Source organism: Mytilus californianus, unplaced genomic scaffold (assembly GCF_021869535.1).
Source record: "Mytilus californianus isolate M0D057914Y unplaced genomic scaffold, xbMytCali1.0.p SCAF_10, whole genome shotgun sequence".
Taxonomy (NCBI): domain Eukaryota; kingdom Metazoa; phylum Mollusca; class Bivalvia; order Mytilida; family Mytilidae; genus Mytilus; species Mytilus californianus.
Window position 1 is genome coordinate 56878776 of NW_026262582.1, and position 13796 is coordinate 56892571.

The 13796-nt window shown below is 34.6% G+C and overlaps 1 protein-coding gene across 1 annotated transcript in view; it reads right to left on the reverse strand.

Annotated features, from left to right (window-relative positions):
* Positions 1-246: 246 nt before the first annotated feature.
* LOC127718883 (WW domain-containing adapter protein with coiled-coil homolog) overlaps positions 247-13796 on the reverse strand; it is a 53590-nt gene continuing 40040 nt past the window's right edge. Inside the window, exons 10-13 of the mRNA XM_052224947.1 lie at positions 7780-8194; positions 7107-7284; positions 5601-5728; positions 247-530 (exon numbers count right to left, since the gene is read on the reverse strand). Of these exons, the coding sequence (XP_052080907.1) occupies positions 437-530; positions 5601-5728; positions 7107-7284; positions 7780-8194 (815 nt within the window). The 3' untranslated portion in view covers positions 247-436. The remainder of the gene's footprint in view (positions 531-5600; positions 5729-7106; positions 7285-7779; positions 8195-13796) is intronic.

Below are 13796 nucleotides of genomic sequence, written 5' to 3' on the forward strand. Positions count from 1 at the left end.
TAAAGAAGTTAACCATTAACTTTTTTTGTTTTATCTTATTTGCCCATTATTATGTAGAGTCAACTTTTTCTAAAGACTAACATATGATACCTGCCAATTTGAGGTAATTTTTAAGATAAATCATAATCCATTCACAAAATTGTTGTGTTGACTCCAATGATACAGGTTAGTTGTTCAGTGTTACATTAGCCAAAGCAATACATATTTCACTCAATACCAGTTAACAACTTAAATCATATTTCATACTTATTTATTACAATAGTCAAATTCATGTTAACTGACAAAAAAGTGTTACCTTACCAAAACATTCATTGATGAGATGGAACAACATCTTACAGAAAATAAATGTCTGATATTAAACACAAAATAATTTGAAGTTGAGTCTGTTATTTCTTTATCTGACCATTGGACACATTCATACACACTATATTACATGTTACTGTGATGATGACGTGAACGGCTGTGATGAGGAAAATGATGGCGGCTTCATGCCTTCTAACTGATGAACTTGTTGATTTAAAAACAGGATCCTAAAACAAAATATGAATTATTATATAATAAAACTTAATGCAGTTAATACAGTAAATATTACAATGGTTAACAAGAATAGAAGTCCATAGGACATGATGCCCTGCTCACACTATCCTATTTCCATGTTTAGCAAACTGTGAAATCAGAGTCAAAACAGTAATTTGGCATATAATTTAATAAGTTTACACCATAAATAAACATATGTGCTTAGTTCCAATTGATGTGACCACAATTTCATGGTAAACTATCTTAACCACAACAAGAGGCTGTCAGAGAGACAGCAAACCGGATTTTCCTGCAGAGGTCGAACTCTGAACAGTTGAGCAAGTATGGACACTACATTTAAACTTAAAACAGCTCTGAATTTGGATTGTGATTGAATATTTGACACATCATAGGTTTGTGACACAAAATGAATGTAGTAAAAGAACTGATATATTTGAAATTGGACATTTAAATACCTATTATGGTCCAATATCCAAAATCTAAGTACATATTAGAATCAGCATATCAAAGCACTCCAAGAATTCAATATTTGATGAAATTAAACAAAAGTTTAATTTAGGACCCTTTGGACCTCAATGTGGTATTATCTTATTAATAATGAAAAGCTCAACCGTTTACAAGTTCTTAAACAGGAGGGGGGTGGGGTGAACCAAGGGGACTCACCTTATATTTCATTTGATTTGTTTTATTGTCCCATACAAGAATATATATGGTTTCGAGGTGGGGATCTTGACCATTTACAAGATTTCAAAAAGAAGGGGGTAGGGATTACCCCAGGGGACTTTCCCTCAATTTCATTTGATTTGTTTTATTGTCCCATTCAAGAATATATATGGTTTAGGGGTGCAGATCTCGACCGTTTACAAGTTATCAAAAAGAAGGGGGTGGGGGTTACCCCCATGGACTTCTTCTATATTTGATTTGATTTGATTTATTGTCCCATACAAGAATATATATGGTTTCGGGGTGGGGATCTTGACCTTTTACAAGTTCTCAAAAAGAAGGGTGTGGGGGTGACCCCATGGACTTCCCCCATATTTTCATTTGATTTGTGTTATTGTCCCATACAAGAATATATATATGGTTTAGGGGTGGGGATCTCGACCGTTTACAAGTACTCAAACAGGAGGGGGTTGGGGTGACCCCAGGGGACTCGCCTTTTACTTCATTTGATTAGTTTTATTGTCCCATACAAGAATATATATGGTTTCAAGGTGGGGATCTCAACCGTTTACAAGTTATCAAAAAGAAGGGGGTAGGGGTTACCCCCATGGACTTCCCAATATTTCATTTGATTTGTTTTATTGACCCATACAAGAATATATATGGTTCAGGGGTGGGGATCTCGACAGTTTACAAGTTCTCAAACAGGATGGGGTAGGGGTGACCCCAGGGGACTCACCTTATATTTCATTTGATTTGTTTTATTGTCCCATACAAGAATATATATGGTTTCAGGGTGGGGATCTTGACCGTTTACAAGTTTTCAAAAATAAGGGGGTGGTTCTGGGGACTCCCCCAATATTTTGTTTGATTTGTTTTATTGTCTCATACAAGAATATATATGGTTTAGGGGTGGGGATCTCCACCGTTTACAAGATAAAACTCAAATTTATTTCCATGAACCAGTAACAAAACACCAAAATAATTCTCTAAAATTAGATATGACAACCACTCATAAATCTCAAAAATTAGATATCAATTAAACACCTCACTTTTCAACCAAATAACTCAAGCTTATTTACATAAACCAATAAAAAACCAGCAAAATACTTCTCTAAAATCAGATATGATGTTATATCTATTTCCATATTATAATCAAATTTAATTAATAGTTGCTAATATTGTTTCTTTCATGTGTCAAAAATAATACAGATCTGCAACTTATCTATCAATGTCAAAATCTTTATCTCATAATAAAAATAGATTATTATCTAATTAAAAACAAGTTTAGATTCAGCACTTAAAGAACCCTATATATATTTAATTTATGTTCAAATATAACACACACAAACTGATTAATTTTCCCAGGGGACCTGCCCTTTATTTCATATGATTTGTTTTTTTGTCCCATACAAGTATATATATGGTTTAGGGGCGGGGATCTCGACCATTTACAAGTTCTTAAACAGGAAGAAGGTGGGAATGACCCCAAGGAACTCACCTTTTATTTCATTTCATTTGTTTTATTGTAACATACAACAATATATATGGTTTCGCGGTGGGGATCTTGACCGTTTACAAGTTTTCAAAAAAAAGGAGTGTAGGGGTTACCCCAGGGGACTTCCCCTAAATTTAATTTGCTTTATTTTATTGTCCAATACAAGAATATATATGGTTTAGGGGTGGGGATCTTAACCGTTTACAAGTTTTCAAAAAGAAGGGGGTAGTGTTTACCCCCTAGGACTTCCCCTATATTTCATTTGATTAGTTTTATTGTCCCATACAAGAATATATATGGTTTCTGGGTGGGAATCTTGACCGTTTACAAGTTATCAAAACTAGAGGCTCTCAAGAGCCTGTGTCGCTCACCTGTATTTACTGATGCTTTGGAAATCATGTAAAATAAGGTTAAAATCATAATTAATAGTATTAGATATTAGATATTATAATGATATCTAAGATAATAACAAAAAACTGCAAAATTTTTGTAAAATTACTAACTCATGGGCAGCAACCCAACAACGGGTTGTCGGATTCGTCTGAAAATTTCAGGGCAGATAAATCTAAATCTGATGAACATTTTTGCCACCTGTCAGATTTGCTCTAAATGCTTTAGTTTCAGAGATATAAACCAAAAACTGCATTTTACCCCTATGTTCTATTTTTAACCAAGTCAGCCATGATGGTTAGAAGGCGGGGTCATCGGACAAATTTTTTAAACTAGAAACCCTTATAATGATTATGGCCAAGTATGGTTAAATTTGTCTCAGTAGTTTCAGAAAAGAAGATTTTTGTAAAAGATTACAAAAATTTACAAAAATTGTTAACAATTGACTATTAAGGGCAATAACTCCTAAAGGGGTCGACTGACAATTTTGGTCATGACAACTTATTTGTAGATCTTACTTTGCTGAACATTATTGCTGTTTACAGTTTATCTCTATCTATAATAATATTCAAGATAATAACCAAAAACTGCCAAATTTCCTTAAAATTACCAATTCAGGGGCAGCAACCCAACAACAGGTTGTCAGATTTGTCTGAAAATTTCAGGGCAGATAGATCTTGACCTGATAATCAGTTTTACCTATGTCAGATTTACTCTAAATGCTTTGGTTTCAGAGATATAAGCCAAAATCTACATTTTACCCCTATGTTCTATTTTTAGCCATGGCGGCCATCTTGGTTGGTTGGCCGGGTCATCGGACACATTTTTTAAACTAGATACCCTAATGATGATTGTGGCCAAGTTTGGTTAAATTTGGCCCAGTGGTTTCAGAGGAGAAGATTTTTGTAAAAAGCTAACGACGACGGACGCCGGACGCCAAGTGATGAGAAAAGCTCACTTGGCCCTTCGGGCCAGGTGAGCTAAAAAAGGGGGGTAGGGGTTACCCCAATGGACTTCCCCTATATTTCAATCAGAAAACAGTAAATTTTCAAATAAATCTGTCACTCCAATGATTATCATATGCTAAAATATTTCAAAGATCTAATTAATAATGAAAATAAATCATTATCATATGCTGAAATATTTATATTATCTAACTGAACAGAACTATGGTTGTTTAACATAGTACTCATACATAATTAATAATGTAATAATCTTCAAAATGTCTAATGATATAGCTTATAATCATTACCACTTAGGAAATAGATAATTTTCAAATATATCTGTCACTCCAATTTTTATTCTGAGATAAGACAAATCATAAAAAGATAACAACAGTAAAATATTTAAAAATTCTACTTTTGGATATTAAAAATGGCGATAACTCACAAAGGAGATATACTAAAATCTTGAAAATTAATAGAGACCTTCATTAAGTCCCAGGAAACAACATATTTAAATTTGACAAAAAATTGTAAAAGCGTTTTCATGTTATTGTGCGGACGTTGTTTGGCAGCCGCCAGAGCCGCCCAGCCGCCCGCCGTATATAACCATTTTAATAACCGATATTTCCTTCGAAAATCTGGTTAAAAATCTAACTTGAGAATCATACGAATGTAGTGGTTTCACATCATCAAATTTCCATGATCAGTGAACCAGGGAATGGGGATCAAATGATATCGTAGCCAGGCCATTAAATAAACAATTTCAACATCAAACATGATTATCCAACACCAAATCCCTTCTCTGTTACTGGGAAAATATGTGTGTACTTTTTATAGGATTTTAACCAATGTTCATCTACCAAACTTCTTTTCATTTCTAAAAATGCTAAAGACTGTTTTATAATTAAACTTGGGGCCACGGTGGCCGAGTGGTCTAAGTAGTCAAACTACTGTATCACTAGCCTGTCAACACTGAGGTTGTGAGTTTGAATCCCACAAGGGTTAGGTGCACTAGACTCCAATCTTTATTGACTAGAATTTGTCAGTTTTTCTACTGAAGGTCGGTGGTTCTCTCTGGACACCCTGTCTTCCTCCACCAATAAAAACTGACCGCCATGAAATAGCACAATAGTGTTGAAAGTGGCGTTAAACACCAATCAATCTATATCATAATGGAACTTAAAATTTAAAGTTGGTGAGTTGTTGCATTTCTTGACAACAGCTTAACCCAATGTAGACACTCTGATGTGTTGCTCCTAATTTACTGATTATGATAGTCTTTATACTAAAAGTATCTCTTTACAATGAAACAATATACCAAATATAGTTAGCCTTATACTAATTACTGAAAAAATCCTGTGACAAAGAATGGCCTATAGAACATTTTTCTTATGAAGTAAACATAATGTAGGTTAGCAGGTCATACATTCTGTGACAAAAGTTAAAAGAATAAATTTGTTGGTAGCTTTGGTTTCAAAAAGTGTGTACAGTACTTTTCTTTGGTTCATTTCGTTTTGAAAGATTTGGTGTGTAATGATTTTCTGCCACCAATTGACCTATGTTCTTACCTTTGTTCATGAAGTGTCGATTGTATTTCAGCCAGTCTAACTAATGATCTAGCTCTCTTTAAATTGACACTAACTTGACTACAATGAAAACTACCAATCTTTAAACCCTCTTCCCAATATCTATTTGCCTGAAAAAAGAATTAACATTTTTGTCATGTTATCTAAATACTCATTTTTCATGGTACAACAACATAGTCAGAGCTCAGACATAAACAAGTAGTTTTTTGTTTTTGACTAACAGAAGTCCAAAAATGTATTTATTATAAAAATGTGTTTTCATTTTCAGACTTAATTAAGTTATGTCTATTTATGGTAACTTTAATTGACAATCAATGTACATGTGCACCACCTATGACATCATAAACCTGTCTGAGAGTTCACAAGGACCTGAGCTATCTATTTTTAATTACCTAATTGAACATTTTTACTTAACATAAGATTATTTTCCTCATTTTGTTTGGTTATAGATGGTTGCATTGTAAAGTAAATAAACATTATCTCCGTTTTTTTAGGCTCTCAACATATTTTTCTTTAGAAGACAAAGCATTGTACTTCACTGTTGTCATAATTTCATGAAGATGCTTGACCTTTTTATAAATGTGCTTAGGTCTTGAAGTTGACCAATTTTGGTAACTTATCGACTTGTAGGAGTCAATATTTGCAACTTTTAAATTCAGGTCAAATATTTCTTGCTTAACACTAATTGACTTATTGAAGTCATAATTTGTCTTAAATTAAAGGGAGACAAATCTAGAAACCTACAAATTTAGACCACTATGAGTCAAAAGCAGATTTAGACTTACTTATGTCTGAGTTCTGACTGACATATATATAAACAATAAATCAGTAATTTCTATAAGGACAATTACACTTCTTATAGAAGTATTGAAGAGGTATGTCATGTTCAGGAGGGTTTTTTGCCAACACACCAGTTGAGAGCAGGTAAAATTTCACGACTAGCATTGCTAAGGAGATTTCTTCTGAAGTCTTCGCAAATACCCCTCCTAATCACAATACATATACGGTTTTTTAATTACACCGAATATCAATAGAAATGGTTAAGTTAAACAACTGAAATCTGATTCCATTTTTCTTTCATTTTTTGATGTAAGCAAAAGCAACTACATTTCATAAAGCACACTAATGTTCAAGCACCTCTGTGAAGGGTATAAAAGGAATATAAGTTTGGCAAATGCCATGGAAGAGAGGGTAAAAAAGGCATACCTTTGTGCATTTACCCCTGTGATGGTGAAATATAACCAATATTCATCTTAAAAAGGAATATAAATGAAAAATACACTAGCTATCAAACAATTCAAATTCAGGATACTTATACAAGCTGTAAATTCAATAATAAATACAAGTAGTGTCTGATTATTTATGTTAAATAAAAATATATTTAATGTTGTACTACATGAATATGTAACATTTTATCTATATTAAACTGTCAGCCTGCAAGCCAGACACATGGCTAACTAAGTTTTCATTAACATTTGATCTTCCTACCTGTCTTTCTGCATGTTCAGCCTGCCAGCCAGACACATGGCTAACTAAGTTTTCATTGTAATATTGTTTTAAAGAGTTCATCATATCAGCTGCTGGATCTTTAGTAACACCCATGTTTGTTAGTGGACCAGCCTCTACACATGCATTCTGGGAACTTGTTGTACTATTTGGACTCATGCTGAAACACAAAACTTAAGCTTATTTACAAACACCAATCATTTATGAAAAGTTGTGCATTGATTGAACAAATCAATTTTTATAAGAAGCTAGGAACATAAAGGATGGTAATGGTCATTCCAAATCTACTTTTTACAAGCTCCAGACTAGTAGTATTAAATATGTAAGAATATGTTTTATGCAGAGCATCATCAATTCAATTTTTTGTTCATGTAAATAATATAATCAAACTGGAGGTTGTTTTTTTTTAATACTTTAAAGTTAAGTTTACCAGGCCATTTAAAAATTTACATAGGTGAGTGGATTAAATCATAGTTAAATAGCAGAAAAACAGAAAACCTTGCTTAATATTGTATTTAAAAAGATATTCTTTGTGTAATATAAAATTGTACCAGACTTGTTTTCAAAGTGCATGAATGGAACATGTTTCTGGAATAATCTCCATCAAACAAATATGTGTATAATGTTTTCCTTTTTTCGGACTACATAAATTTACCATGATGATCTTCTGCTAGTATCTGATGCTGGACTTTCTCCCCCTGTCCTGTCATCTTCTTTTACAGGAAAATGATGTGATGTCATGTGACCTCCCTCCATAGATATCTCTTGCAACATATCTAGGTGCGGTGATGGATGTTGTTGCGTTACCATTCTCATATTAGGGGAAGGCTGTTGGACATGCATCCTTCCATTCATAGGAGGTGTTGGTTGCTGTGACATGACTCGGCCATAAATTGATCCCTGGTTTTGGACCACATGTGACATTTGAAGGTGAGGATTTGATATTGTCTGTTGGGGATGTGTTCTATTCATTGAGGGCTGGGTTGATGTGATTGGGATTTGAATTGGAGCACTCCTTGTGGCTGGATGTGGTTGCTGTTGCGAAGTAACCGGGGTGTGACCATCAGAACCTAAAATAAAGTTCATCATTTATTATAACAGAAACTTTTAAAAGTTATAAACATTTCAGTATAACTATGATCAATCCTAGTCAAGATTTTTTTTGGTGAAACCAGCCCCTTTTGATTGATACAAGATGATAAATGAAAAGAAACTTATAATTTTCATTGTTCAATAGATCTGCACTTTTGTAAACATTTTGATAATGAATGCACAGTAAATAACAAAAAACATGTGAGATAGCTAACCTTACACATCATGCTATTTAAAATTTTAGAGACAATTTTTACAAATGTACAGACCTACCTGATTTTATTTTGGTTTAATAGTCAACATGGTCAATGCTCTCATGATTCATTTTTTAATAAAATTTCTTGAATCTAAAAAATTCTGAAACATGTATGTCCTAACGTATTAAACTGAAACTTGCATGTTCTAAATAATGTATTGGACTGAAACATGTATGTCATATGTATTGGACTGAAACATGTATGTTCTAATGTATTGGACTGAAACATGTATGTTCTAATGTATTGGACTGACATGTATACCGTATGTAGTGGACTGAAACATGCATGTTCTAATGTATTGGACTGAAACATTTATGTTCTAATGTATTGGACTGACACATGTATGTCCTATGTAGTGGACTGAAACATGTATGTTCTAATGTATTGGACTGAAACATGTATGTCCTAATGTATTAGATTGAAACATGTATGTTACATGAAACATTAGAATACATTAGAACATGAAACATGTATTTTATAGCTGACTATGCGGTATTGGTTTTGCTCATTGTTGAAGGCTGTACGGTTACCTATAGTTGTTAATTTCTGTGTCATTTGGTCTCTTGTGCAGAGTTGTCTCATTGGCAATGTAAGTCTTATGTACTGGACTGAAACATGTATGTCATATGTAGTGGACTGAAACATGTGCGGTCATTTTGAGATGACTTAAAAGTTGGTGCCCTTTTTTTCAAATTGTCGAAATCACACTAGATTCATAGCATCAGTGAACTTAAATTGACTGTTTCGTTGCATTTACTTCGTGAATTTTCTTACCATTTATCTAAAAACGTTCAAGAACAGTTCAGGGAAGGCAACAGTTTAAAATTGAAATGATTTTAATGACTCAAAATGGTAAATTTCTCATACATCGCTAACGTTTCTTTCGATTTTGAAGAAGAAATTAAAACCGGAAATTTTGCGACAATACTAAAGTACGAGTAATTCCAGATTCATTTCCCGGATTCGTTTTGTTCGTCAGATTGACAGGAAATCACTGGCTTTTTACTTTTATTACCTTTTTTAAGTGTTTGAAATAACAGATAATAGTTGCACTCGTTTAATTTAGCATGAAATCATTTTCCATTTTACCATTAAGTGTCTAATCTGCTGAAGACAATTTCATGCATGCGTATTACATAGTAAATAAAGCACATGTGTACTTCGTGAAAAATAACTTTTTTCTACGTAAATTAAATTAAGTTTTAATTTTTAAATCAGAATTGACGATTTTCTTTGCTGAAAAGTATTTAAAACAAGAAATGATTGTAACAGGATGCTGTTACGAAGTCTCCCAAACGAAGCTCCCATAATTCGTAATTCCCAGTGTCGCCTGACATTGGACAAAGTCCAGTGAAAATTGGTTTGGTCCAGTAAAGTTAATGCATTAGTGATGCCTGGGGACTAACCCTGTATATCATTCAAATCATCTTGGCATGACAAACCAGAATATATATGGTTTAGGGGTGGGGATCTCGACCATTTACAAGATACTAGAACATTGGGGGTGGGGGGAACCCCTGGGGACTGACCCTATACATCATTCAAATGTTCGAGAAACGACGAACAGGAATATATATGGTCTAGGGGTGGGGATCTCGACCATTTACAAGATATTAGAACATTGGGGGTGGGGGGAACCCAGTGGGGACTGACCGTATACGTCATTCAAATGTTCGAGACATGATGAACAGGAATATATATGGTTTAGGGGTGGGGATCTCGACCATTTACAAGATATTAGAACTTTCTCAAATGGCAGGAGGTCGGGATGACTCCTGGGGACTAACCCTGTATATCATTCAAACCATCTTGGTATGACAAACCAGAATATATATGGTTTAGGGGTGGGGATCTTGACCACTAACAAGATATTAGAGCTTTCTTAAATAGCAGGGGGTGGGGTGACCCCTGGGGACTAACCCTGTATATCATTCAAACCATCTTGGTATGACAAACCAGAATATATATGGTTTAGGGGTGGGGATCTTGACCACTTACAAGATATTAGAACTTTCTTAAATAGAAGGGGCTGGGGGTGACCCCTGGGGACTAACCCTGTATTTCATTTGATGTGCTTTATCATGACAAACCAGAATATATATGGTTTAGGGGTGGGGATCTTGACCACTTACAAGATATTAGAACTTTCTTAAATGTCAGGGGGTCAGGATGACCCCTGGGGACTAACCCTGTAGATCATTCAAACCATCATAGCATGACAAACCAGAATATATATGGTTTAGGGGTGGGGATCTTAACCACTTACATTAGAACTTTCTTGAATGGCTGGGGGTGGGGGTGACCCCTGAGGACTAACCCTGTATTTCATTTCATGTGCTTTATCATGACAAACCAGAATATATATGGTTTATGGGTGGGGATCTCGACCATTTACAAGATATTAGAACTTTCTCAAATGGCAGGGGGTCGGGATGACCCCTGGGGACTAACCCTGTATATCATTCAAACCATCTTAGCATGACAAACCAGATTATATATGGTTTAGGGGTGGGGATCTCGACCATTTACAAGATATTAGAACTTTCTCAAATGGCAGGGGGTCGGGATGACCCCTGGGGACTAACCCTGTATATCATTCAAACCATCTTAGCATGACAAACCAGAATATATATGGTTTAGGGGTGGGGATCTCGACCAATTACAAATTATTAGAACTTTCTCAAATGGCAGGGGGTCGGGATGACCCCTGGGGACTAACCCTGTATATCATTAAAACCATCTTAGCATGACAAACCAGAATATATATGGTTTAGGGGTGGGGATCTCGACCAATTACAAATTATTAGAACTTTCTTAAATGGCATGGGGTGGGGGTGACCCCTGGGGACTAACTCTGTATTTCATTTCATGTGCTTTATCATGACAAACCAGAATATATATGGTTTAGGGGTGGGGATCTCGACCATTTACAAGATATTAGAACTTTCTCAAATGACAGGGGGTCGGGATGACCCCTGGGAACTAACCCTGTATATCATTCAAACCATCTTAGCATGACAAACCAGAATATATATGGTTTAGGGGTGGGGATCTCGACCATTTTCAAGATATTAGAACTTTCTCAAATGGCAGGGGGTCGGGATGACCCCTGGGGACTAACCCTGTATATCATTCAAACCATCTTAGCATGACAAACCAGAATATATGTGGTTTAGGGGTGGGGATCTTGACCACTTACAAGGTATTAGAACTTTCTTAAATGGCAGGGGGTGGGGATGACCCCTGGGGACTAACCCTGTATTTCATTTAATGGGTTTTATCATTTAGAACATTTTCAATTAAAAAGATTGTGTCTATCACAAACGGTTTTCAATTTATAATCATTTGAAAATTTAAAAAAATAAAATCCCATAGGGTTCTATAGTAAAACCCTCTTTTCTTTTTGCCCCTCAAAGTACCCCTTTATAAACCCCATTGCACAAACTAAACCCTGATTGCACCACTAGACATGTTAGTCTAACATATTGTGAAACCCTAAGTTAATCTGACAAGCGGTTTTGGAGAACGGGTGCGGACAAGTTCAAATTTAAAAGCGGCGGAAGAGGAAGAGGAAGAGGAAGAGGAAGAAGAATAATAATAATAATAAGAACTGAGCAAAAACAATAAGTCTTCCCAAACTTCGTTTGGGAGACTTAATAAGGAAGACAGTTGTCATAGAATTTTAATTTCTTTATGATATTAGTTCTGAGCTTGTGATCAATGTCAGGTGTGAATTAAAAACACAGGTAAAAAGTGATTAGCGATCATTAGCCAATATTTCCCGTAGGCATTATTACAGTTATTAGGAGGGCCCTCAAGATTATACTACTATACTGGAGTGGCAGTTTTATTACAGATAAAATGCTCCGCAGGGCGCAGCTTGATACGACCGCAGAGGTCGAACCCTGAACAGTTGGGGCAAGTATGGACACAACATTCAAGCTTGATACAGCTCTGAATTTGGATTGTGATTAAATATTTGACACAGCATAGGTTTCTGACACAGAATGAATGTGGTCTAAGAACTTAAAAATTTTAAATTGGACATTCACCTATTATGGTCCAATATCCAAAATCTAAATACATGGTTAGATTCAGCATATCAAAGAACCCCAAGAATTCAATTTTTGATGAAATCAAACAAAGTTTAATTTTGGACCCTTTTGATCTCAATGTGGACAAAAATGATAACAGGGCCCAAAAATCAAAAATCTAAATACATGGTTAGATTCAGCATATCAAAGAACCCCATATATTCAATTTTTGTTGAAATTAAACAAAGTTTAATTTTGGACCCCGATTTGGACCAACTTGAAAACTGGGCCCATAATCAAAAATCTAAATACATGTTTAGATTCAGCATATCAAAGAACCCTAAAAATTCAATTTTTGTTAAAATCAAACTAAGTTTAATTTTGGACCCTTTGGACCTTTATGTAGACCAATTTGAAAACGGAACCAAAAATTAAGAATCTAAATACACGGTTAGATTCGGCATATCAAAGAACCCCAATAATTCAATTTTTGATGAAATCAAACAAAGTTAAATTTTGGACCCTTTGGACTTCAATGTGGACCAATTTAAAAACGGGGCCCAAAATCCAAAAACTTAATACACGGTTAGATTCAGCATATTACAGAACCCCATATATTCAATTTTTGTTGAAATCAAACAAAGTTTAATTTTGGACCCCGATTTGGACCAACTTGAAAACTGGGCCCATAATCAAAAATCTAAATACATGGTTAGATTCAGCATATCAAAGAACCCCATATATTCAATTTTTGTTGAAATCAAACAAAGTTTAATTTTGGACCCCGATTTGGACCAACTTGAAAACTGGGCCCATAATCAAAAATCTAAATACATGGTTAGATTCAGCATATCAAAGAACCCCATATATTCAATTTTTGATGAAATCAAACAAAGTTTAATTTTGGACCCTTTTGATCTCAATGTGGACAAAGTTGATAACGGGGCCCAACAATCAAAAATCTAAATACATGGTTAGATTCAGCATATCAAAGAACCCCATATATTCAATTTTTGTTGAAATCAAACAAAGTTTAATTTTGGACCCCGATTTGGACCAACTTGAAAACTGGGCCCATAATCAAAAATCTAAATACATGGTTAGATTCAGCATATCAAAGAACCCCATAAATTCAATTTTTGTTGAAATCAAACAAAGTTTAATTTTGGACCCCGATTTGGACCAACTTGAAAACTGGGCCCATAATCAAAAATCTAAATACATGGTTAGATTCAGCATATCAAAGAACCCCATATATTCAATTTTTGTTGAAATCAAACTAAGTTTAA